This window comes from Chelonus insularis, unplaced genomic scaffold, assembly GCF_013357705.1.
Source record: "Chelonus insularis isolate UGA/USDA-ARS -01 unplaced genomic scaffold, ASM1335770v1 contig_24_pilon, whole genome shotgun sequence".
Taxonomy (NCBI): domain Eukaryota; kingdom Metazoa; phylum Arthropoda; class Insecta; order Hymenoptera; family Braconidae; genus Chelonus; species Chelonus insularis.
Window position 1 is genome coordinate 1,004,486 of NW_023276446.1, and position 24,555 is coordinate 1,029,040.

Here is a 24,555-nt window from a genome sequence, read left to right on the forward strand (position 1 = left end):
ATAAAGAAGTAAAAATTGTCCAAGTACAATAACTGGAATTTTTATCCTAATTTTTAACATTAATTTTTATAAATATTTATTTCTCATGGATATTTATTATAATTATTTATTGGAATGTTTACTCTATGCATGGGTACGTATGTATTATATACATAAATGCGTACATAAGTCTATTCAAAAAATTTAAATACAATTTATATACCGGTAATATTAAGAACACAATAAAAATATTATGAAACGTTTTTAACTGATTTAAGAACATTTTCCGTAAACTGTCCAACAATATTACCTCTCGGGTAATAACAAGCAACAATAATACATGTACCGTCTTTTTTAGCTATGGCTATTCCCATTTCACTTGTATTCCTCCACACGATTTGAGTAAAGTGACCTAAAATTTTAACAAAATTTTGTTATTTTATGTTCTATTATTGTTACTTCATTTGGTATAAAGTCAAAGTTTGTTTTTATATACGTACAAGTATTCAAAATTTTTGGTTCAACTCCAAACTTATGCTCTTTTTTCTCTGAGTACCATTTTGACACTACTTCACGGGCAGAAACTGTGAGATTCGGGTCAGAACACTGGACGGAGTAAATATTTTCGCCGTAAGGTGATGATGATTGAGGCACCAATTTGTTTGTATTCAACAGTTTGTTTGCCCATGCCTAAAATGTTCACATAACAATAAAACTGAATTTTTTTTATTTTATAATTAAAATTAATGTTACAGACAGAATACATATTAAATGGTATTATAATTACTGCTATTTTTGAATATTTACTTTCGCAGCCGCTGTTAATTCAGGATTTAGTATAAGATCAGGTGCTCTATGACGTCTCCTGTATTCATTGTGAACATTTAAAGCTTCTTGTTGCCATGCAATCATATCTGACGAAGGTAAGCTGACTTTATTGAGTACAGAGGGTCTCGGTGATCTGTCAGCTGGTGGTAACACATTTTCCATAAAACTTCCGAGAAAATTTCCTGCTGGGTTATAATTACAAACCACGTATACTTCTCCATTGCGGTTACGAGACATTCCAACGCCAAGTTCTGTACTGCCTCTCCATATGACCTGCGTAAAGTGACCTGTTTTTAGGGTTGTAGGTTCTCTGTTATATTGATGTTGCACTTCTTCTGCATACCTAAAATTCAACAAAAGTACTTTATTTCTCATAATGTTTAGACGAAAATATGGAATATTTGATTGAAGACTTTAAATTTAAAGTTACTTACCAGTCATTAACTGGCTCATCGCCATTTACAATTGTCTTTGGATTTGAACTCCACATACAATACAAATTTTCGCCATATTCTATGTTGGCTCTATGTTCTAGTCTCCCTTTAGTTGCCAAAATGTTTGCCCAGTCTTGACTCGTTTTACAAAGCTGTAATAAATATAAATAAATGGCATTTTGTTTATTGTACATTGAATACATAAATAAAAAGATTCATTTTATGGAAATCGTAATTTATTATTTGGAATTAGAAAATAGAAAATAAATATTTGGCCAATAAATAAGCAAATAAAGAAGATTAAAGTATGATATAATACCTGTTTATTAAGTCGAAGTGGCGGGACTCCATGTCGGGATCTATAGTAATTGTGAGTCTCCAAACACAGATTGATAAATTCTTTATCAGGTCCAAATCTGCGCACAGATGGTTTACGCGTGTCAGTCTTTGTTATCTATAACATAGATATAGACAGAGTTGTCACATCCGGACGTTAAAACTATTATCAACATCTAACAATGTAACTGATCTTTTGATTAAAATGTAACATTTTTAATTCACCACTTTTAATTTTAGTTTAAACTATTCATTTATTTCGATCAATGTGTTATACTTTGTAACTTACCGAGGTAGATAACAATAATTTCCCATCATTGTATATATATATATATATATATATATATATATAATATAATATATTTTTATCTTGAAAAATTATAATCCATTAATCACTAAAAGTTTATTTTTCTATTGACTAAAAAGAAAATGACAGCCGTAAAACAAATGAAAATCAAAAAGTAGTGTAATTCAATTAATTTGTATGAATAAATTAAATATTTATTTTTCCAGTCTTTGTCATAATCGTGCTTTGATTAATTTCACTAAATACTTTAATTTATTTTTTTTTAATTTTGTTTTAAATTATTATATTAATGTAGTCCTTCACGTTATCTATAAATAAATTTATCTACGGTTGAGGCGATTAATAATTTTCATCATCCGGTTTCTATTTAAATTTAATAATAATATGAGACTAAAACTGCTTATTCATGATCATCCGTTATTATTTTTATTTATGATATATGTTTAATGACTCAACAATACTGCTATTCTAAAAAGCATTAAATACTTTCTTTAATTATTATATGAGAATTACGTGCTCATTATTAATTTATTTTTATAATTATAACTTAACGATTGGCTTAAAAAAAAAGTTAAAAGAGATTTTTTCGCCTCGTTTAACAATTGCAGCTTGAGCATGCCGTCTCGTTCTCATTCTTTTGAGTTTCCTCTTCCTTTCTATTTTTTTTCTCTAGCTTTATAACTATCTATACAACTTTCCACGATCCTTTTGAACTAGTTTTTTCAATTTAAATTTGAAATGATTTGGAATCAAAAGATTATTCTTAGCAATCACCTGAGAGGATGAATAACGAGCTGAATCGGGAGAAGCTGAGGATGATCTCGCACTACTACAAGACATTCCATCGCTTCCAAGGCTTCCATGAAAACTACCGTGAAGTGAACTGGATAAAGGCCCAGGTGAGGCTGGAGATGCAGTTAATGGTGATTTTGATCGTACAGAATTTTCTCTTGATCTGTAAGAATTAAATTCATAAATGTCTTGAAAAATTTTCTTTTACTTTTTGTAATTTTTTTAACAATTGAATAATTTTAAAAATTTATTTCAGTTATATACACTGAGGGAAATATATAGTTGGATTTACTATTAATAGTTCGAAAAGGACTTAACTATTTTCTGTCAAACGAGAAATTAACACAGAATTGTAAATCCAACTATGGGATTCAACTATTATTTTTTAGAGTGTGTTGATTTTATTGAGAAGTTGATCAAATGAAATTATAGTAAAATAACTATTATATGATAATAATAAATTGTTATGAAAATTATCAATTCAAATAGACAAGAGATAAAGATATTTTTCTTTCTCATCGATAACTTAAAACACAATCAAATTTTGATATTAATTAACATGATTTGTGTTTTTTTTTAATCATTTTGAATGACAGATCAATTACAATAATAAATATTAATTGATCCAAAAAAATGGCGAAAGCTGAAAAATGAAAATTCCAATATTATATCATAGATTAAAATACTTGATTATCTATATAATAAGTTTCTTTCATGAGTTTTACTATTTAATCAATGTAACTCGTTTGATTAATTTCTATCTAGATCTACTAAGATAGCACGGATGTAATAGGCATCTAAGAAATATAAAAATATCTGGTGTGATGAAAAATGAAGGTGATTTCTTCTAAAACTGTATGAACGCAGTTTGTAACATAATTAATACCTTTCAAGTTGATCAACAAAGGCAACCACCTTCTTTTTGGTCCTGTTTACGTTCAGTGATGGCATACTACAAGAGTAATGTATTACGGTGTATACTCAACTGTATTTCATACAGAACATACCTACGAACTAACGACAATAATTGTTAGTCAAGCCGATAACGAAACAATTTTTTCTCTAAACAATCCCAAAATGACACACGATGCCAGGAAAACTTTAGATTGCTATATTACTTGATTGAAATTATAAGATTATATAAATTAAAACTAATTTATCATTAATTAATCATCGAAAACGTTGAGATTAAACAACTTATCAGTGGATAAAGAAAATGGAAAGTTAAATATTTTTTTTAATCGATAAAAGTTGATGTTGAGAAGATATCTAGTGAAGCGGAACAACTGAGATAGGCTTCCGTGAGAAAAATAATATATTATTAAAACAACGGTAACTTGACAATAAGTATACTTTTTGCGCATCATAATATTATCCATTATATTTAAACATTCTTAAATGATCTTTAAAATACTTTTTTCTATTTATTTGCTACGATAATTAAATAATTATATCAAAAATATAATAAACTTATTTATGCATAACATCATTTTAAACAGTCAATAAATATTTTTTTTCGATAATAAATGAATACACAAGCATGTTTACCAACAGTTGTAGATTATGATGAACCATCTGTTAGATTTTGCAGTATGATTATCAAATAAGTTAAATATCTTTTATACACAAGCTGTTAATATTTTATTTTATTTTAATCAAACAGTTGGAAATCATTGTAATAATTATTTTATGTACGTTATGAAAGCATTGAAAGTTTCTAAAAAAGTTTCTTTCAACTTTAGTGATTTTTGTTAAATATTAAAAGAAATTATATAGTATGTCAAATATTGGTAGAATTATTCAAACGAGCATCTTACCTACTCGACTTTGGTGTTACTATATCCCTTGTTTCTGAAGTGTATTTCCTTTCAGCACGTCCACCGTTGAATAACTCTACAGTTTCACGTGTTACAGTTTCTAATAGAGGTTCTCCGCCTCTTCTACCTTTACTGAATGTTCTCTGGTCAGTCTTTCTGACCATAACGACCCTCGACAAGGGTTGATTGAATTCATGTCCATGCATTGTTGGTGGAATCATTGCAAGGGACTGCGATAATGGGCCTCCTATTCTTGGAGATCTATAACCAATTGTGAAGGTCAAACATTGTATTGTGTTTATGGTGAAATTTACTTGTAACTTCTTAGTAAGAACTCACTGTAACTGAATCGACTTACAATTCAAAGTTTAACAGTTTCACATCAATCATTAAAAAATTCTCCATCCATTATATAATCAAAAAATAATTAGTTAAGTAATAAAACAATAAGAATATCATAGTTTGATAGCTAACTATGAGATAATAAAAAATCTTTTTTTATTATTTGTTCATGTGGATAGAAAAAATGGAAAAATAAATAAAATGTCAAATTGCAAGAAAAACTTCAATAATAGTTTTAACATTTAATTTATTGGTTAACAATTACTTTTATTTTATCACTTGTAACTTGTAAACACCATGATAAAATACCTGTATTTGCTCGAATATTATTCCTTACTCGATTTCACTAATCACGAATGTTTTTCTCAGATGATAGATATAGCAAGAGTTAATTCAATTATACATATTATTTAATATTTTTGATAAATATTCATATCACAACTATTAACAATTATATTTTAGTTGTACGATTATTCATTTTGATTTTACTTTTTGACATCAACATAAAAAAATATTTTAGATACTTATTATTATGTATTAAATAAATTTTCTCTTTGAATATTTAATCATTCGAAAGTTATGTATTTATTTATTTATTCAAATTTATTGATATATTAAAGCGGAATAACAAGTACGTACTGCACTGTCCGATAGAATAAACGCGACTGACAGGACTCGACAGCAAGAGAATGTTCTTTGGTTTGTAGAGAGAGAGGGCCAATTAGCCGTTACTCTAGCCATAAACCTTTACTCAGTGAATCTTTAACATTGCATATCACGTCTATCCATTAGTTAAACTCATCAAATTTTGAAGTATTACTTGAATTATTTAAAAGTCATCTCAGACTCTTTTAAGCACTTTTGATTAGATCGAAAACGATGTTAATATTAACTTTTAAATTATTATTGATTAAAGATTTATACAAACAAATAAAAAGTTTTTCTCAATATTTTTGATAGTTTCGAAATTTTTTTTTAGTCTATGAAGGCATTCCTGACACAATTGTAGCAGCGAAAAACTCTCGAGGACAATCTGTGGTCGTACAAAGCACGAAGTGTATGCGAGAGTAACCAGTTCGTGTGCGGCCAAGTGAGTACCGCTATTCCGGTTGACCGGGATCAGTGCTCTGGAACAAGCGGCATCTTCAGCTATACTTGTTGTGAGAAGAGCAGTGGGTAGCAAAATAAAAGCGTCTGCATATACACGTGCACGCTCACGTGCTGTCAGTTGCCGGTTTAAACACGTGCTCGTTTCTCTGACGTTGCAACTTTGAAGTCAATTAACCATAACGCAGTTATTTTTCACTCCAGACAAAGAAGAAACCCTATTGCTACTTATTCGATAGCAGTTTCTTGGCTGCACTCGACTTCATTGATGATTATTTTACTATCTACTATCTAATAACTACACTTTTTTTTACTTCGTTGGACATCAAAGAGATTAAATGATACAAAAAATAATTTATATTAAGTATCTATCTTTATACAAAAAGTAAATTATTTTTTTTTAATCAACAATATGACGAAAAAAACTAATTTCAGTGTTATTTTAATATTTTTCATTAAATTTAATGCATTACAAGTATCTAAAATTTATTTAATGAAAGTTAATCAGGTTTAATGGCAATTCATCATAGTAAAAGAGAGAAATTGAAAAATTATAACTCTATACGTTGCCATTTGAATCTCGAGGTCGTGAGATTGCTGGAAATACTTAACTTGAATTGAAATCGAAAAAAAATATGTATGAATATGTCTATATAAATCAAACCGGATGAACTGACTTTACAATTCTTTACAAGAACAAACACTGCAAAATAATTATTATGTAAGAAACGATATGTCACTATTTAGGTTGACATTGAAGCCTGCTGCCCATCACATGACATCTGTTACACTTTAAGATTATAAATGCATAGCATAAATTAACTATAGCAGACAATTGTTTAAATATTTAACCGATGCTTCGAATTCTTTACATAAATTCAATAGATTTAATAATAATTACTCCAAAACTGAATTAAATTAATCAGAAAATTAAACCTATTTTTAATTCATTTCTCTTAACATCTGTAAGATGAGCAACTCATTTCTCAATCTTATTTTCTAATTTACAATAACAAACTTTCTTTAAAAATTAACCAGACTAATTGTTTATGTAACTAACCTTGAATGGTGATGAGTTATGACATATATTTGGCCGATAAATATTTTTTGGTAATTTTTACACATGAATAATTTTCAATTCCTTCGTTTACATAATTTTAGGTTAATAATTTGTAATACTTAGTTTATGCTTCAATGAGACTACACATTCGTAAGATTGTATTTATACTTCTTTCCATACGTCTGAATGATTGTTAATTATTCAGTTATGTAACTCTATTGTTAGTATTATTATCTTGTAAAAAGGTCTAGATTCGTTTAAATAACAATATGTCTTAAAGAATATATATTCACATTATTATCATTATTACTTTTGTCAAAAAAATGCCAAATAAAATACCAAAAATATATTCAGATTTTTCGTTATGCTTCATGACAACATGTACATATATATATACATATATATGATATAATATGATATTGTAAAATGTGTATTACGTTGAAAATTCATTGTATTTTAACGAATAAAAGGACTTCTCTTTCTGATACAAGTTACTGCTATCAAAGGTAATTGAAATTTTTATATAAATAGAGTTCCACTTCAATTTCTATTATTTATTTTTAGTAAAAAAATTATTTAAAATTTCGTGATAATTAATTATAGACGATGTTATAACCTGGATCTAAGTATTTTTTTTTATATTAATAAAAACTTTAACAAGAAAACGGTGGAAGCAAAGGAATAGAAGTATCAGGAACACAGAAAAAAAGGGAAAGTAAGCAGGTAAAGAAAACTAAAAAAAAATTAGTAATAAAAAAATAGAGACGCCAGGAAAAGGATCTACGCAAAGACAGCTCAGGTAAAACTCATGTGGGGGACATAGAGCTTCGAGGCGCATGCTAAGTAAGCACAGGTGAATCCTACGTGGGGGAGCATAGAGCCAAAAGATGCGCCGGACACTAATCAAAAGGAGAAGGGAAAAATTTCGTAGATGATTGGAGGAAATTAGGGCTAGGTCTAAATAATTAAATTGGGGAACGCCAATCTAGAAGCTTCCAAAGAATGCGCGAAAAGCACCTTAAAAAGCGCGGACTTGGACACAAGAGACACTCTCTTGTCTCTCTTGACACTCGAAGCGTCAACCAAACCAAGCAACTGCAGCCTTCCACGCGTATACAACCTTCTGCTACCTAGCTACCTGTTAGCCAAGCTGTAAAACAATTTAGTGAGTAAAAAGATGACAGAAATTAAATAAAGAATTGACTATCATAAAAACAAATCTCTATCTTTCTTTGAGAAAAATAAATGCACCAGTGTGGTTTGTAAAGCACTAAGAACCTTTCCTATTTCTTTAATTCTCCATCTAAAGTATATTCTGCGTGGTCTCCGCACCCATGGTGAGTAGAGGATGATTGGGTCTTGACGCGAAAAAGAGACTATTTAGTTACTGAGACGTAACAGACGAATTATTTATTATAAATAACCAAATACTTAATGATTGAAAATGCTTTTTGTAGTTTAAATTCAATACTTGTAAATGGCAGAAACTAATTTTGATATGTTAATAATGTTTTGGCACTCGAATTATGGTAGGTTTTTTGCTAGGTGATAATGACTCTATCGAATTAGTTATTTTTAATGTTGATTTTAAAATAGATGTAGAACAATTATAACTTTAGATATAGATATTAAATTTTATTATAACTTAAAGAGTACATTAGAGAATGAAGGTAAATTCATCTTTTAACCTTATTCGAGATCTTCCAAACGTTCTATGTTATTTTTTTTTCGAAAAAAATGATGTCTACACTGAGAGAATTTTTTCACTAAATGTAAGTGCAAAGAGTGACAAGTCCACGTTTCGAAATTTATAAGTAAAAATATTTCTTTTCGATAGTAAACTTTGAGTTGTCGTAAGTAAGCTTGATACTTAAAAGTTGTCTTAGTGAAATAATTACTGATAATAACCCAAAATTCACTGTTGAACAGAAATATTTTTACTTATAAATTTCGAAACGTGGACTTGTCACTCTTTGCACTTACATTTAGTGAAAAAATTCTCTCCGTGTACAGTAATAGTAAACAATTTCATGATAGAATAATGTAAATTTGCACAGCTTTATTGATTGTTAAGGTTGCACAGTTAAAACATTCTGATGAGAAATGAATGCCAGGAAAATTCTAACATCAACTGAGGTTAAGTTCAAGGCTGTTTGCCATTAGTTACATAAAAACAAAGTAATTTCAAAATTCTTTTGAATATTTAACTAACCGTTAATAACTTGATTTTTTCGCTATATTATAATCAACACATCACTTTTAAATTGACAATTTAATGAAGATGGAAACGATTGTCAGTATATCTATAATTAATTGTCATGACTGATAAAATTCTCAAAGCTACTTCTTTTACTGTAGAGACGTTGTGTAAACAAAAATATTGACTTTGAAGTACTTTAAAAAATGATACGTAAGCAAAACATATGTATGTATTTTTTAGTTGAATATAAAAGTACATTGCAAACTAATATTAGTTTGACCCAAGTTGTAGACTTGTTCTCAACCTAGATCAATTTTGTTTATATATTTTTTTATTACAGTTCAACAATTCAGTCAAAAAATTAAGTTTACAACTTAGGTATTTGCAATGTACTTTTATATTCAGCTAAAAAATGAATCAAGTAAAAAAGTAGGAATAAACTAGATTATTTTTCATTTGTAAAAAAAAATTTTTTTAATGTGTAAACTTTCAAAAATTCAATGTAATTATGTGAAAATTTATCTTCTTATTATTTTTTCAAGTGCCTATATGAATTTGTTATTTTCTTTTTTATTAATATTATTATTGTTTCAATTCATTATTATGTCCTCAGTTCAGGCATCGATGGTATCGATCACCAGTTGTGAGACACACAGTAACTTCAATCCATGTTATAAATTCTACATTACGAAATGCAAATAAATTTACGTAATAAATATCAAATGTGTCTACAAGAAACTTGAGCCTAAGAATTATATATTTGTTAGTGATAAGAGAATCATTTGATATTTCGAAATTTCTAGAACAATTATTATTACAGCTTATTGTCATGGCATATCATTCTGTTGGAAAAATGTATTAACTACTACCTATTCAACGGATATTATAAAAAGCTATATTTGTAATCAGTTAGTAACTTGTAGGTGGATATTTTTTCGAGCAAAACCGTTAAGTGTTGTTAAAGATCGTAACTAATTAAGTTAATTGTTGTCAAAGAAACACTATAAATTTTTCCGAATTCTAACCTATTTGTTTTTCTTATGGTGATTTATAAGCATTCAATTGAGGAATACTAATTTCAACATAAATAACAAGTCATAAGAAGACACTTTTTTTTAAAGTTGGAAATGATGAAATCAATTAAAAATATAAATACGATTCTTGACAAATATTGCGAGCCATTAAATATAGGGTATATTTTACATAAAGTAAAAATATACATAATATGATTGATTAAGGTTCAGATAATGTTACAAGTTATAGTAATAATTATACCATAACTACTTAAAGTGATTATAGTTTAAAATAGCGCATGTATAAATATGTATCAACAACTGATCATTTTAATATCGACAAGTACACTTAACAAAAAAATATTTTGCTATATGTTTAATTAACAAGATGAATGTAAAACTACCCTAGTAGCTTAAATCAACTGTACCTGATTAGGATAATTAGAGTACTTAAGATTATTAACATCTTAATTTGAATTATCGATGTATTAATAATGTTTTTATTAATTATCATACAATCATTAAATACTATTCTTTATGAAATAAATTATTTTTTAGTACAAATGCTTACCTCACCGAATAAGCCCTTCCCGTTTTGGAGGTCATTGTACTTTTATGATGCAGCAAACTTGACGGTAATCGATTTTATTTTGCCCTTGTGTATCGTGACGTCTTCTACTGCATATGCGAATCACTACCCTCTTTAAATAAACACTATAGACATCAGATAACTACAATCCACAAAGAAATCATTCACACGTGTCTGTAAGATCCCATCTTCTTTTTGTAATGAAGGCGTCCCTGTATTAAGTAGTTGTGACGATCGATAAAATTCTAGACTTTTCTTTATTTCCTTTATTTCTTTTTTGCAATTGAATTTTATTTTCAAAGTTTGTTATATTTTGGAGTTAAAAGTAATAAGTAGTTTTTTAATCTAAAAATTTCCAAGTGTTGATGAAATTTGAACCAAAAATCTGTTTTAATTGTACTGTTTACATAAATTTTTAATACCTTTCTCTTGATAAATGAAGCCTGTAAGGTTCTATATGTCAACAAAACTTACTTTCCTATGGAGCTATTAGCGATCAACCTCAAGATCGAGGTCACAACTTGACATAAACATCTTCGACATTTTTTCTAGTAGTTCGTTTCATGGTTTACAATATATTTGATAAATTGAATTATCATTGAATGAGTGTATACAATTCAACTGTTTCTGCAGATTCAATAATATTTCAGTTTTGTGTATAAAACCTTAAAAAGATGCAATGACATTGATACACTATGCTAATATTTGGATCACATTGACACTCACGCTTTACACGGTGTTAATAAATTTATCATTGTTTTTTTTAGTGATTACAAGTGTTACACATACTAATTAACACATTTACATTATTCACTAGTGAATTTAGCTTGTGACAAAATTATTAAGGAAATGGGTTCCAGATGTCTAAATTAATGCTTAATGTTTACGAAAAAAATTTATCAATGTAAACACCATGTGTAAAAATTTTCATTGCTAATCACACACTCCAATTAAATAAAAATCACTTTAATGCTTCATGAGATATACACACTTTGGTAAAATTTACGCATTCAAAATAAAACCTTTCAGTGACGGTGACAATAATATTTTACATCTGTAGAATGAAATAATATCACTTAGTTGAGTCAAATAATGGATCAATCAAGTTAAAATAATTTCTGACTGATACTGTATAATTGTAAAAATTGAAACAATAATTGAATTTTCAACACGTCGTTCCGGCGATCGTTGGAAAAGGAATGGAATCGAGACGCGAGAGTCAAGGCACAAGTGGTGAGTTTGCGAGTCTCAGAGCGACTTGAGTGGGAGTATGAGCTACGATCGATGTGATAGAGGGTAGGAATGTAGAAGCAGGGAGATGGTAAGCATTAGGGGTGCAATAATATTGCGGTAAATTTGAACATGGAATTATGAAATTCTTCATAGTATTTAGATAAATAATAAAAAAAATTTATTTTGTATAGATTTGAAGGTAAAAAATTCGATGAAAAGTTATGAAAACATTTTTGCATCACTATTTTATTATCAACAGTGTGTAATTTGAAAAATGCTGAATAATTAATTCAAAATATCTACTGACCTAAAAACAAATAACAATTAATAAATATTGAAAGATGTTATACATTGCTTTTTATTAATTATTTTCAATACAAAGATAGTTTGATTATTAATGTAATTCGTTGATAAGTTCTTGCAAAAAATTTAATTAAAGAGAAAATGATTTTTCTATCAGGAGAGATAGCACATATAAAAGTTAAGACCGATTAAACATATACATCAAGGCTAAACAGTTCTTAGTTGGTATTTCCTATTAAAATGTATTTCATACGCCACGCCTGGTAAATTTATCACTCAGGTTTAATTAAGGTAACTTATTAGAATTCTTTATAAAAGCTTATCTACTTGTTTTAACATTATTTAAACCTACTGATTCATTATTATTGTAAATAAAATAATCAAATCTTTCAATTCTTTATAGAATATAATGATTTATTAAGTTTCATCTGTTAGTATTTTAATTTTATAACTATTTATATATGTATATGTACAAAGATTATCATTTTAATTATAAAGTTCCATACATCTACATTTGGTAAAGATCATTGGTTTGTTTATTTTTTTATCCTTATTCTAAAGTAATTACTATGCATTGTAAGTAGAAAATTGATATTTTTTGAATTGGTTAAAAAATGTTTAAAATATAAACGGATTAAAAAATCATCAAAAGTAATTAGTGATTAATTCCAAATATTTTTTGAGTGAAAATAAAAGTAATAATATTGAATCAATTGAATAATCACAAAAAGTTTGAAAAAAAAATTTCTTCTTCTAATAAAAAATAATATTAGGATTTGACGATTATATATTCATTCCAAATGAGAAATGATTTTTCTTCAGATCCCGATAGTTTACATGAAACAATTCTGAAGTAATAAGCATAACAATACATTAACAGTATATCTATTTACGCATAAAATATTAAAATAATTTTGATTGATAACAAAATTATAATATTAAAATTTTTTGATGTAAAAAAGTTGACGAATAATTTTGTGTAATGTTAAAAACTTTGCAGTACTTTTATGATTTCCTCGAGATATCTTAACCTTTAATGATCCACAAGCCCAACTAATTGCGAGACTTGGAATGACAAAGAAGTAAAGAAAGTGAACATTCCGCACGTGCTCCAGACACATAAATCCCTCACTAAGAACGCGCACCTATCCAACATCGCAGATAAATATAACTTAACTTGAAATATGTCATACGAGTTTACGTCCTAAAATTTGGTACTTCCGGTGTTTTTTATGAATGTTTTTCAGAAATGTTAATGTTGTGAACAATGTTTGTAGGTATGTTATGTCACTCAAGGTCTCTCTTTGGCTTTTGAAACCTCCGGAAATCGTGACAAGAGAGAATATACACTTTCTCTTAGAAGTTACAAAAAAGTACACCTGTGAACTGGATAATACAACTGTTGAAGTGCAAACGGTGCTACTGTTGTAATTTGAAATTCTTGTCATGTCAACGACTTCATACTTTATTGTCTTAGGTTAATCGATGCGCCAGATCCAGTTTCAATGAGCTACAAATATAGTTAATACTCATTTTAAGTGATTTAATGAATAAAACTTTTATTTAAATAATATAAATTGAATCACAATTTGTATTATTTTTGAATTTAATATTTAGTGATTTTTTTTATAATTTTTAAATAATGATTAGAAATAATGAGAATATCTTTCATTTTAGTGAAAGAAAGTTGTAATAATTTTTGTAAGAATCATAAAAATACATCTCAAAGCTGACGTATTAAGTGGTAATGTGGGTAAAGCATTATTTGACTACGAATATATTTTCTTTCAACACTCTACTATTATATATATATGCACTTGTGTATTCATCCTTTCTCTCTTAGCATATTTACAAAGTACTCACTACATTCCTACATCGTTATTTATGTTCACGAGGTTTCATACCACGCTGGAGATGAGATCTATAACATAATGGTGCACGTTAAAAGGTTCCCAGTAGATATTGTAAAAGGTTAACATTTTTATTTCCCATTTACAATTTCTGATCGTAACCTTTTTCATAACATGGCAAGAAGTGCACCTTACAAGTTGAACATTTATTGACAGTTGGTGATAGGTGGGTATACTATTGTTGTTAGAAATTTCTCATTCTTTAATATGTCGAAATAATTTTTCTTTGTAATTATAGTGACGTTTTGATTTGTCTTATTTCAAACTTTTATAATAGATGATTGGAAAGAAGTTTCATGAATTAAATACTAAAACGATTTTGCATTTTGTCCCATTTATCAAGTCAAATGAAAATTATTAGATGCTCTCGAAGAGTGTATAAAACTAACATTCTTCATGATTAACATATTTCTCATAGATTTATTGAAATTACTATTAGTTTATCCTAAGGAAATCGTTTGGTAAAATTTCTCTAGAATATTGATAAACTGAATGATATAGACAAAGTTTATAAATATACATGAAAATCAGTTGGAAACAATAGTAATGAAAAATCACTTTGAACTTAAAAAAATAAGGTAGAAACATTAATGATAATATGATCAATTTCAGTTAGCTCAATACAAATTTTTCATATTTAACATAAATGTCTATTGTAACATTTCATGCTTGTGGGAATATCATGAACAACTTTAAAAAATTTTCTGTGAGAATTTATGTATATGGTTTCATGATATACCTAAAAAAGATGTATTACAAATAAAAATACATATATGATTTAAATATTTTGCATGGATATGCTATTTTATAAAATTTTATATTACAAAGTTTATTAATAATTTCACCATAGTAATATAAGAAACCCATTGAAATAAAATGAAAAAAACGCACTGTTTCATGTCCATGATACTGACAAAGTTAGTTGTAATTTATTAAAAATGGTAATTATAAAAACTCGTTGGAAAAAACTAGATCATGAAGGAGACATCATACTTTTAATAGCTAACAAGAAATTTTAACTAACGGGAGAAAATATTTTTATTTTTAACACAAAACTTCGTACTAAAGTATGGGAAAAATTTTGAAAATCATTTAAAAATTGTTTTTGCATTTTAAACAAACGAATATGAAGAATAAAGATAATTATTATTATAGAACCAATGTTAAAAAAAAATATAGAACAAGTGTGAAACGACTTAAAAGCTTCTTCGTTACGGTGTAAACATCAAAACAGTATAGAAAGTCATCGAAGTTCACTCAAGCATAATACGCAGTGATCATAGTATTTGATTTATCGGTCCAATCCATCGTCTAGCCTACCACTCTAGTGTACTATGTGACTCTGATTGATCTCTTGGGTCAAGTAGTGCTACTTGTTTAAATGTTATAGGATTTCAACTAAATAAAATTCATTTACCATAGTGAAAGAGCGTTATGCTTTGACGATTGTTCGTGATACTTATACCGATCAATCTTTTATAAATATCAATGCCAAGTGATTAATAGAAATTTAACATGCAAATAAAAAATAATAAACTAAAGATAATGATTGTTGTCGAGAATTCTTAAAAATCTTCGTATTATATAAATAAAAAACATATTATTCAGAATTCATTTTCATATGCATTTTGTATAAATATAATTAAACAATATATCAACCAAGATAATGGACTACTATAATTTTATAAAAATAATAATGAATATATAACGAGCTTAATTAACTACCATCAATATTTTCAATAACATCGTTAGAGTAATTATAAACATCTTTTATTTTTCTGTTACTTTTCATTAAGTTGTAGTTAATTAATGTTACTTAATGGTCATGAAAATATTCAGTAATCAGAACTACTTTGAGATCAAAATAATTGTATATAAATATAGAAATACTTGGCTCAGTAAATAATTAATGACGAAGAAATGTTACTGAGTAATTGAAAGCGAAGTCATGTGTCACGTCTAGTTGAAATTTCTACAGATGATATCGTTACAATAAATTAAAGTGATGGCTTGATAATTTAAAACCTGCTTAGACCACAGAATAACAGTAAGAAAGTTCAATTCTCGATAAATAAGAGATAAAATAGATTTAATAGACAAGTTTAAAAAAACAAAAAAAAGTTGTTCAACATTACAAGTTATTTCTTGATTCAGAAACTTTAAGAAGGTACTTTAATTTGATTCATTAATGATGCAGAAAACCTGTTAGTAATTTTTCTAATTATGTATAGAAAAGTTTAGTTTTTTAAATAATAACAATAATAGTAAGCAAACTTATCTGTTATTTAGTGTATTCAATTAGTTACCTTTTTTGTTTTTGTTGTATTCAATTTGATGAAAAATACCAACTGTTGCTTTCGTTTTCTCTAATTTTTTACATTCATTTATTTTGTGAGAAAGTAATAGAGACAACTTATTTTCTTTAATAATTATATAACTTAATTTTCTTATTGAGTGCAATCAATGTTATTCATAACATTAAAAAATTAAAAAATTTAATAACTTACTCAACATTAAAACCTTCGAAGTAGTTTGTAAAATCTTCCAAGCTGCCTGACAAATCACTAAGAAGAGAAGTATCGTCATGTTGATTATCGTTGACCGTTCTAAAAATAAGTTACGAAAATGATGAATTTCATTTTATTATATAGAAAATGAAAATAATTATATTTAATTTTCTACTTTTTTTTTAAATTAAAAAAAATTTTTGAATTAACTGTAATTCTCTACGTCTGGTGCAAAACTTTACTCAGAGAAATTTCATTTAACTTTGATTGGTCATTGAGCACATTTAACATAACTTAAATATTTTTCTGGTACAACAATAAAAAAATGACCAATCAATTGAAAACAATTTTTTATTATAAATTTTCATGTTCAAACAAATTCCCCAGCCAATTAATAATAGTACATTTCACACCTAGGGAGGGAAAGTAGTCTAGCTCAAACCACGCGTAAAATTACAACTCGAGCCGAAGGCGAGGGTAGTAAACACGTGACCGAAAACAATTTAACATCGCAATTAATTAATTCAAAGTATTTTAGACGATTCTAATGAATTTTATATGCACTCGATACTGATCTTTTATAGTCAGTAGTATTACCTTAGATCTATATATTTATATAATTATGTATTCACAGAGATATTATTTAATTTCTCGAAGGCAATTAATGTCAAGTTTTAACTTCAATAAACCAAAAAATGCGTTAGTATAAAAGTCGATTGAGCGTGAAATTGTACAAAAAATTTAAGGTACTGTTTATTCATAAGAATGAATAAATGAGACAAGGAAATTATTCGCAACTGCTGTCTCTGCAGACGGAATAAGTTCATTGCACTTTGCCGATTGCCGTGACGTCTGTAATTAGTATAATTATCTGTTATAAACTCCTCAATTATGTTATAAATGGGAACTTCATTCTTTTTTGCGCAGGAATTATTAAAACAAAAATGTTATAAAACAAAAAATTATAAAATTTTTTGTAAGCTAACATGTTATTTTCTATACCAATGCATATTAATAAGATAGAATTTGAAGACAAATCAATTAACAGGTTCAAATTTTTGAATTCCTCAATTTTTTTACGTTAAATAAATTATAAATCTAACATTGAACAAATAGTTTCTTTATTTGAACATAAAAATTCATGTTAAATAAACATGTTGAAAGATTAAATGTTTTGGTGAAAATATGATATATGTTGTTAATATTATTATTCGAATTTGGAAAAAAACTTACTCTTTTTCAGTATTTTTAGAAGACATTCTTTCAGGCACGTAATTACACGGTTAACTGTCTCCAATATAAAACAATTCAACTGTTCTATACCTACTGTATAGCAAGCCAGTGACAATTTAAAACGTTGACGCTTCGAGCTACCTACTTTATTTCCTCGTTAATTTATCTAGCATGCAATTGATGATGATTCTCTGTGATGGCCTTATGACATGATTATAATTTTTTACGACAATAAAAGTATTACATGACATTAAAGTTTACACATAATCAAGGTTGTTATAAAAATCATAAAATGATCAGGTGTAAATATATACAACAAAAAAAAACTCTGATATGGTACGTTATTAGTTGTTCGATTAAATTTTTTTCTAATGCTATTTTTATAATTATGATACAAAAAGCACGCCTTTGTTCTGATTCTACAGTATATTGTGAAGGTGATTCATATCTTTATTGGTATTTAGATAAGATTTGTCGGTCTATATTGCTTATCAACGATTCTAGGACAGTTTTTGTCATTTATGGGAAGTGAATCTTTTTTATGAAAAAGTTAAAAACAATAAAAAAAACTTCAGTTCATTCATTACTATCACATAATGAAATTCCTATGATTAATTTTTATTTCTCACATTTCAATTAATTGTGCAAATGAATATTAACCAAATAAAAAAATATCTGAAAATCTTACATAAATTTAATCATATTTTTAGAAGTATTCAAGTATTTAATTGAAATATTAAAATATATTTAGGAATAGTTGAGGTCATTATAAGTCTAACCTAAAGATCAATTACATTTTCCATTAAAATTTAAAAAACATATCTGTGTGACTTTATGGCTTTCAAACATAAATACAAGTTGATTCTTTATAATTGAATATTGGTAAACAATTTATACTCACTATTAATAAAGTAGTACAACTAAATATAAGTTTTTTAGAAACCACTTATTTCTTGATCTGTATGTTCAAATGATACATGAGATTGTGAAATGATACAGCTAATGAAAGTTTATAATTCATTTACTAAATGGTACTCCGGTATGGATTCGTATTCCATGCATATCTTTTATTTCTTCCTTAAGACACTGAAACCAGATGTACATTAATATTATATATATATATATATAATTAATTGATTGCCGTTCCCAAAAATGAAATAATCAAATCATAAAGAAATAACTTCTTACATCATTGATAAGCCTGTGCTGTTTTACAGTATTCAGACCTTTAAATTCTGAAGCTATAACATTGACTTCAAACATTGCTCCACATCCTCCTATAAAATTAGTTACATGTTATTCACATTAAAAAATATGATGATAAAAAGATAGTGAAATTGCTTAAACTTTTACCTGATATATCTGTTACTTCTATAATTTCAGCATTTGGAAATTTATTCTTCAAAATAGTTGTCATTTTTTCTTCGGCTTGTTTTCCAGCTAAAACATTTGATTGCCCACTCCATACCTTCGATAAAAGCTATAAAGTTTTAATTTAATTCCTTTAATTACAATTAAAAACATTATTATTAAATTTTAATCAATAATGAATGGAAATTGAATTATATCTAACTCAAATGTAATTACTGCAACCCATAAATATAAGCTATTTATGAATTAATAATTAGTAGCCGTATCAAAGTAATTTTTACAAATATTTGGTAATATCGTCATTTTAAGTATTTGGAAAATTAATTACGTATAATTATGTGTTAATTACATACCGAGATTCCTCGAAGATTTGAACTTATCATGCGACTGAACATGGTTATGTATTTTTATTGATCAATTATTGTGAAAATACTGGTTTTATAATTTTTGAAATCCAAAGCGTCTATCATTGAGGTAGTAAAAATACGTATAATTATTATTTATAAATAGTTTGAGAATTTATTGTAAATATATTCGAATTTCGTATTCTTAATATTTTTTTTGATAATTTTTTTCTTTTTTTTTGGTTAAGACATACACGGGACACATGGGAACAGACATTTTGACCATTCAGTGTCGGCAGGTCCGCGAAAAGATATTTTTGAGCTATAGCAGAGAAAAGAGAGATAATATATAGAAGAACCATCCCAATAAGAGCTGTTGGACGGTAATTTTTACCTGCTATTATATGGCTGGGGATACAAAGCAAATGTTAAAATGCCATATGTATACCCAAGAATTCATTCAACGGATCACCATGCGGCGGTTCTTCTATATTATTTCTTTTTTCTGGCTATAGCTTCCTATAGGGTCGAAAAATTATTGCATTTCCAATAAAATTATTGGAGTACAGTACTGGACATAAATGCTGTGTGATTTTCTATAAGACAGTATAGGGAAATTGCATGTATAACCGTCAAAAAATTGAACAGCATTTATGTCCGGTATTGTACCATACACTCGGCTGGGCTGAAGTCAAAAAATTTCCCGAAGTTAACTTTACGCCCTCGCGTTGTGCGGCGGAAGGCCGAAGCTTGATGTCAATTGTAATCGAGTAGGTAACAGGGGAATCGTTTGAAAAATGGTAATTTTCAGGGATACACTAAAAAAAGGAGCCTGTGGGCACCAAGAAATTTACAAATCATCTGTTCCGAGGAAGATAGAGGATAGAATATACACTCGGCTTCATTAATTTATAATTACCTATTTACACGAATTGCACAATAACTTTGCATTACTTTTTTTATAACAAATTTTAGGTTATGTATGTTATGATCGGGTTCTTTAATTGTTAATTTATTTGGGTTGGTACCAGTGTTTGGCAGAAGTTGGCAGCTATGATTAGCAGTTTACTAATGGCAGAGAGAAGACTTAAAAATAAGTCTTCTCTCTGCTAATGGTGAACTCGGGCCTTACTATAGTAGAACCAAGAAAAGAGTGGTCTCGATTTGGTGTCTAATCTCCCGCCTCCTAATAAAATTTTATGGGGACGTGATATTAGATACCAAATCGAGACCACTCTTTTCTTGGTTCTACTGTATCTAGATCAACTTGAAATCGAACGTTTTTTATCGTTTTATTATAATATAAATGTAATTCTCCAATACAGCAGTAAGTATTACTGAGTAAATAAAAATGATTTCTGGATGTTTGACTCTATTTAGACTTTGACATTCATTTTTAGAATGATACATTTTAGTTATTTATTGTGTATTTTTGTTTCAACAGATGAGCAATGAAGATCCAACTACAGTTTTAAAAATGTTAAATGAATTAAAATCGAGCACTAATAGTCACCTTTGTTACAACAGTCTTCCTTCACAGTATTCTAGAACAAAAGTATCTTCACCCATTTCATTTATGGAAGGTGATAATTTTAAAATTCGAGTTATTGAAATTTTCTGCATTACTTAAGAATACATATACATTGTCTTTTTTTTCTTAATGCAGATAAAAATACTCCACCGAAACGAAAGAAAGTAGACAGTATTGATGAAAAAATGAGTTTTATCGACTCTGAATCTGCACCCGGAAGTCCATGGGAATGGAGACGTTTGAGAGGCGAAGTATGAAATTTTATTCCAAACAATATTTTGTACGTTGTTATAATTTTCATGATAAATTTAACCATATTTCTAATAAATTCACTAAGAAAACTTTGTACTTTTACCAATACATTTACAAATTCTCTTTTTATTAAAATATTTGTGAACATGATTTATTTCATTATGATTATTTATTGATAGGTCGTTTCACTGAAAACTCAATTGTTACATCAAGAAGCTAACGTACAACAATTACATCATCTAAGGAGACAAATGGAAGAAGTTTTTCAAAAAGAAAAAAATTTATTAGAAATGCGAGCTGAATTAGACAAACAAGCAATTAAGCAATTAGAATTACGCCTCGAGTCCACAAGAAAATGCGTTCAAGAAGCTCAAACAGCTCAAGCAATAGCTGAAAATGAAAGATCCTTGGTAATAAAAAAACATTCCCGTGATTGATAATGAAAAGAAATATTATTAATATTTTTTTGTTATTTTATAGATACAACAAAAATTAGAAAACGAAATCAGTTCATTAAAACGAGAAAAAGAAAAGCTTTTGGAGAATATTAAAAAACTAAATGAACCGAAATCTTGTACATCGTCAAGTATACCTCAAGGAGATATTTCTAGTTATAATATTCAGTTAGAATTAGCTCGAAAACGAATTCAAAATTTAGAGCAAAAATTTAGAGAGTCTCATAAACTTCAACAAGAATTAGAATTGCAGAAAGTTGAAAATCAAAATTTGAAACTTGAAATAGAAACACTCAAATCCGAACGTGATTTATGGCAAGAAAAGAAATTATTATATTCTGAAACTTCACGTGCCAATGATTTAGAAAAAGATTTGAATACAGCTAAAGAAACAATAGAATCAATGCGTGAATCAATTAAAGGAAAATTACTTCTTGAAGAACAAATGTCAAACATAAAACAAAGGTTAGAGCATACAGAACAAATTGAACAACGTTTAGCATTTTTAGAAGTAGAATATAATCAATTATCGAAAATATTGAATGAATATAATTCCATAAATATTGCAAATGGGCCAGTTACACTGAAAAAAGAAATTCATCGATTACAACAAGCCGAAATTGTTCTTACTGCTGAAGAAGGTCTACTACGTTCGCAGTTAGAGTCTATGCAACGTGAATATCAAGCATTATGCCAAAATTTTGAAGCAACGAAAATAAATGCAGCTCAAATAGAATCTTCAAATGAAAAATTGAATGTTCTTATAAATAGATTGCAGAAAAAAATTATATTAATCACGAAGGAGCGTGACAATTATCGACAACAAGTAGAAATGTATGAAAAAGAAATAGCTATTGACAGTAACAATATCTTACAAGGGCGCGTCATAGCTTTAGAACGAGCACTTGAAGGTTATAGGTAATTTATAATATTGATTTTTCTAATTTATTCCATATGTTATTCGTATTTAAATATATTAATAATCTTTCTAGAGATTTGGTATCGAAACTCGAAGCGGATTTAGATACTTATGGTACAGTAACATCACGAGAAGAATGTCAACAGTTACGTGAAGAAATAGAAATATTACGAAGAGAATTGGAACACCGAGTATTGAAGGGCGATTTCAATTGTAAATCCAGAGTTTTACATTTAAAACATAATCCGGCTGCTTTAGCAAACCAGCAAGCTCAAGAAAAAATGCACAAACTTCAACAAGAAATTGAAAAACTTCGTCAATATGTTCAATCAGAAAATTTGGGGCCTATCAACGTGACATCTCAATGTCAGGGTATATGCTTTGAAAATATATTTCAGTTATATCAATGGAAACTAATAATTTTTTGACAATGTTATTGAGAAATAATTTACAATTTATCATTCAAATTTTTTTTACAGAAGTTTCTGAAGTTAAACAAATTTATGATATCAAGATTACTCGACTGAAAGATGCGTTTAAAACGTCATCTCAAGAATACCGCCAAGCATGCTACCAGTTATTTGGTTGGAGAGTAGACCGAACTAAAGAAGGACGATATAAATTATCAAGTCAGTATGCGGAGTCACCAGATGATTTCTTATTTTTTCAAGTAGCTGAAGGTGTAGATTTACTTGAAACAGAATTTTCTGCAACTTTGGAACCACTTATTGATCGTCATCTGAAAACACAACATAGCGTTCCAATGTTTTTGTGTGCAGTTCAAACAGAATTATTTTCACAACAAACAATGACAAGTTTAAAATAATCAATACGTAAAATTTGTAATTACTCCTTGAAAGCTCATACATTTTGTTTGCTTGTTCTTTTTTTTCTTTAAATATAATAAAAATAATAAAAAATTTTCTCTAACTGTTTGAAGTATATTACATATATAATTAATTTTGCTTGGATTTATGGCCTAAGAAAATGCTTCACAGCTGGTACGAAGAAAGAAGGTAAATAGGAAATATTCATTGAGTCGAGTAAAATTGATAAGATCCATGACTAACTGCAATTCAATTTTTAAAGTACCTGCATAATTGTTCATTTAACGGGAAATTTTTTTCTCTACTGAAACAAAGTTGCTCACTTACAGCAACAGGTTTTTGGATATAGCTTATTCACGGATGAAGTCACAGGAATCTGCTCGTTTTTAGTCATCTCTTTTAGTTGATATGCACGAAAAATCGTAAAATCTCATCAAAAACAGCCCCCTCTTTTTGGGCTATACTGTTGTTGATATGTGTTTGGTCTTAAATAAATTGCTAAGTTCTTTCACAAGGTTAGATATAAAATCTGTTCCTTGATCTGAAAGAATAGATTTAGGAATGCCAAAACTAGTAAATATGTTTGTCAATACTTTTGCGACAGTTAATGCTTCGTGATTATGGATACAGCAAGCGAAAGTATACTTTGTGAAGTCGTCTTAGGCAGTTAAAATAAATTTGTTGCCAGATTCTGTGGGGGGTAGTGGTCCTACTATATTAATGGCTAATCGTTCAAATGGTTTATCGAATGTGGTTGTAATTTGCATTGGCTGTTTAGTTGGTTTGAAGTTTGTTTTGCTTAACAGACATGAGTGACAATTTTTTATGTATCTCCTAATATCAGACTTCATGTTTTGCCAATAGTA

General features: G+C 28.0%; 3 protein-coding genes across 6 annotated transcripts; 1 reads left to right on the forward strand and 2 right to left on the reverse strand.

Annotated features, from left to right (window-relative positions):
* LOC118064773 (repressed by EFG1 protein 1-like) lies at positions 1 to 18,640 on the reverse strand. 3 transcript variants are annotated; one of them, XM_035079643.1, is made up of 9 exons: positions 17,991 to 18,640; positions 16,758 to 16,856; positions 4,494 to 4,754; positions 2,659 to 2,839; positions 1,561 to 1,695; positions 1,242 to 1,393; positions 787 to 1,150; positions 480 to 669; positions 1 to 391 (listed from the first exon to the last, which is right to left on the reverse strand). In XM_035079643.1, the coding sequence occupies exons 1-9, from the start codon at positions 18,014 to 18,016 to the stop codon at positions 231 to 233; spliced, it is 1,569 nt and encodes a 522-aa protein (XP_034935534.1). In that variant the 5' UTR covers positions 18,017 to 18,640; the 3' UTR covers positions 1 to 230. The 3 variants fall into 3 exon arrangements, with proteins under 3 accessions (XP_034935534.1, XP_034935535.1, XP_034935536.1); XM_035079644.1 differs by lacking the exons at positions 16,758 to 16,856; positions 17,991 to 18,640 and adding exons at positions 10,787 to 11,149; positions 11,227 to 12,048 and having other exon boundaries at positions 4 to 391; XM_035079645.1 differs by lacking the exons at positions 16,758 to 16,856; positions 17,991 to 18,640 and adding an exon at positions 5,145 to 5,288 and having other exon boundaries at positions 4 to 391.
* A 152-nt stretch (positions 18,641 to 18,792) lies between these two features.
* LOC118064776 (bolA-like protein 3) lies at positions 18,793 to 20,027 on the reverse strand. 2 transcript variants are annotated; one of them, XM_035079648.1, is made up of 4 exons: positions 19,715 to 20,027; positions 19,344 to 19,458; positions 19,179 to 19,267; positions 18,793 to 19,076 (listed from the first exon to the last, which is right to left on the reverse strand). In XM_035079648.1, the coding sequence occupies exons 1-4, from the start codon at positions 19,754 to 19,756 to the stop codon at positions 19,008 to 19,010; spliced, it is 315 nt and encodes a 104-aa protein (XP_034935539.1). In that variant the 5' UTR covers positions 19,757 to 20,027; the 3' UTR covers positions 18,793 to 19,007. The 2 variants fall into 2 exon arrangements, with proteins under 2 accessions (XP_034935539.1, XP_034935538.1); XM_035079647.1 differs by having other exon boundaries at positions 19,344 to 19,470.
* An 853-nt stretch (positions 20,028 to 20,880) lies between these two features.
* LOC118064707 (Mitotic arrest-deficient 1) lies at positions 20,881 to 23,784 on the forward strand. The gene is made up of 7 exons (XM_035079504.1): positions 20,881 to 21,032; positions 21,150 to 21,288; positions 21,372 to 21,487; positions 21,668 to 21,898; positions 21,969 to 22,861; positions 22,936 to 23,234; positions 23,342 to 23,784. Exons 2-7 carry the CDS (start codon positions 21,150 to 21,152, stop codon positions 23,686 to 23,688), a joined length of 2,025 nt encoding a protein of 674 aa, XP_034935395.1. The 5' UTR covers positions 20,881 to 21,032; the 3' UTR covers positions 23,689 to 23,784.
* The last annotated feature ends 771 nt before the right edge of the window (positions 23,785 to 24,555 follow it).

Excerpts from the sequence above, each read along its gene's own strand:
- LOC118064773 (XM_035079643.1), bottom strand. The coding sequence starts at position 18,016 with ATGTCTTCTAAAAATACTGAAAAAGA. Across the intron at positions 16,857-17,990 it reads TCTAAAAATACTGAAAAAGA|AACGGTCAACGATAATCAAC; the intron begins GTAAGTTTTTTT and ends ACTTATTTTTAG. Across the intron at positions 392-479 it reads ACCAAAAATTTTGAATACTT|GTCACTTTACTCAAATCGTG; the intron begins GTACGTATATAA and ends TTAAAATTTTAG.
- LOC118064707 (XM_035079504.1), top strand. The coding sequence starts at position 21,150 with ATGAGCAATGAAGATCCAACTACAGTTTTAAAAATGTTAAATGAATTA. Across the intron at positions 21,289-21,371 it reads ACCCATTTCATTTATGGAAG|ATAAAAATACTCCACCGAAA; the intron begins GTGATAATTTTA and ends TTCTTAATGCAG. Across the intron at positions 21,488-21,667 it reads GGAGACGTTTGAGAGGCGAA|GTCGTTTCACTGAAAACTCA; the intron begins GTATGAAATTTT and ends ATTTATTGATAG.
- LOC118064776 (XM_035079647.1), bottom strand. The coding sequence starts at position 19,756 with ATGTTCAGTCGCATGATAAGTTCAAATCTTCGAGGAATCTCG. Across the intron at positions 19,471-19,714 it reads CAAATCTTCGAGGAATCTCG|CTTTTATCGAAGGTATGGAG; the intron begins GTATGTAATTAA and ends AAAACTTTATAG. Across the intron at positions 19,077-19,178 it reads AGCACAGGCTTATCAATGAT|TGTCTTAAGGAAGAAATAAA; the intron begins GTAAGAAGTTAT and ends ATCTGGTTTCAG.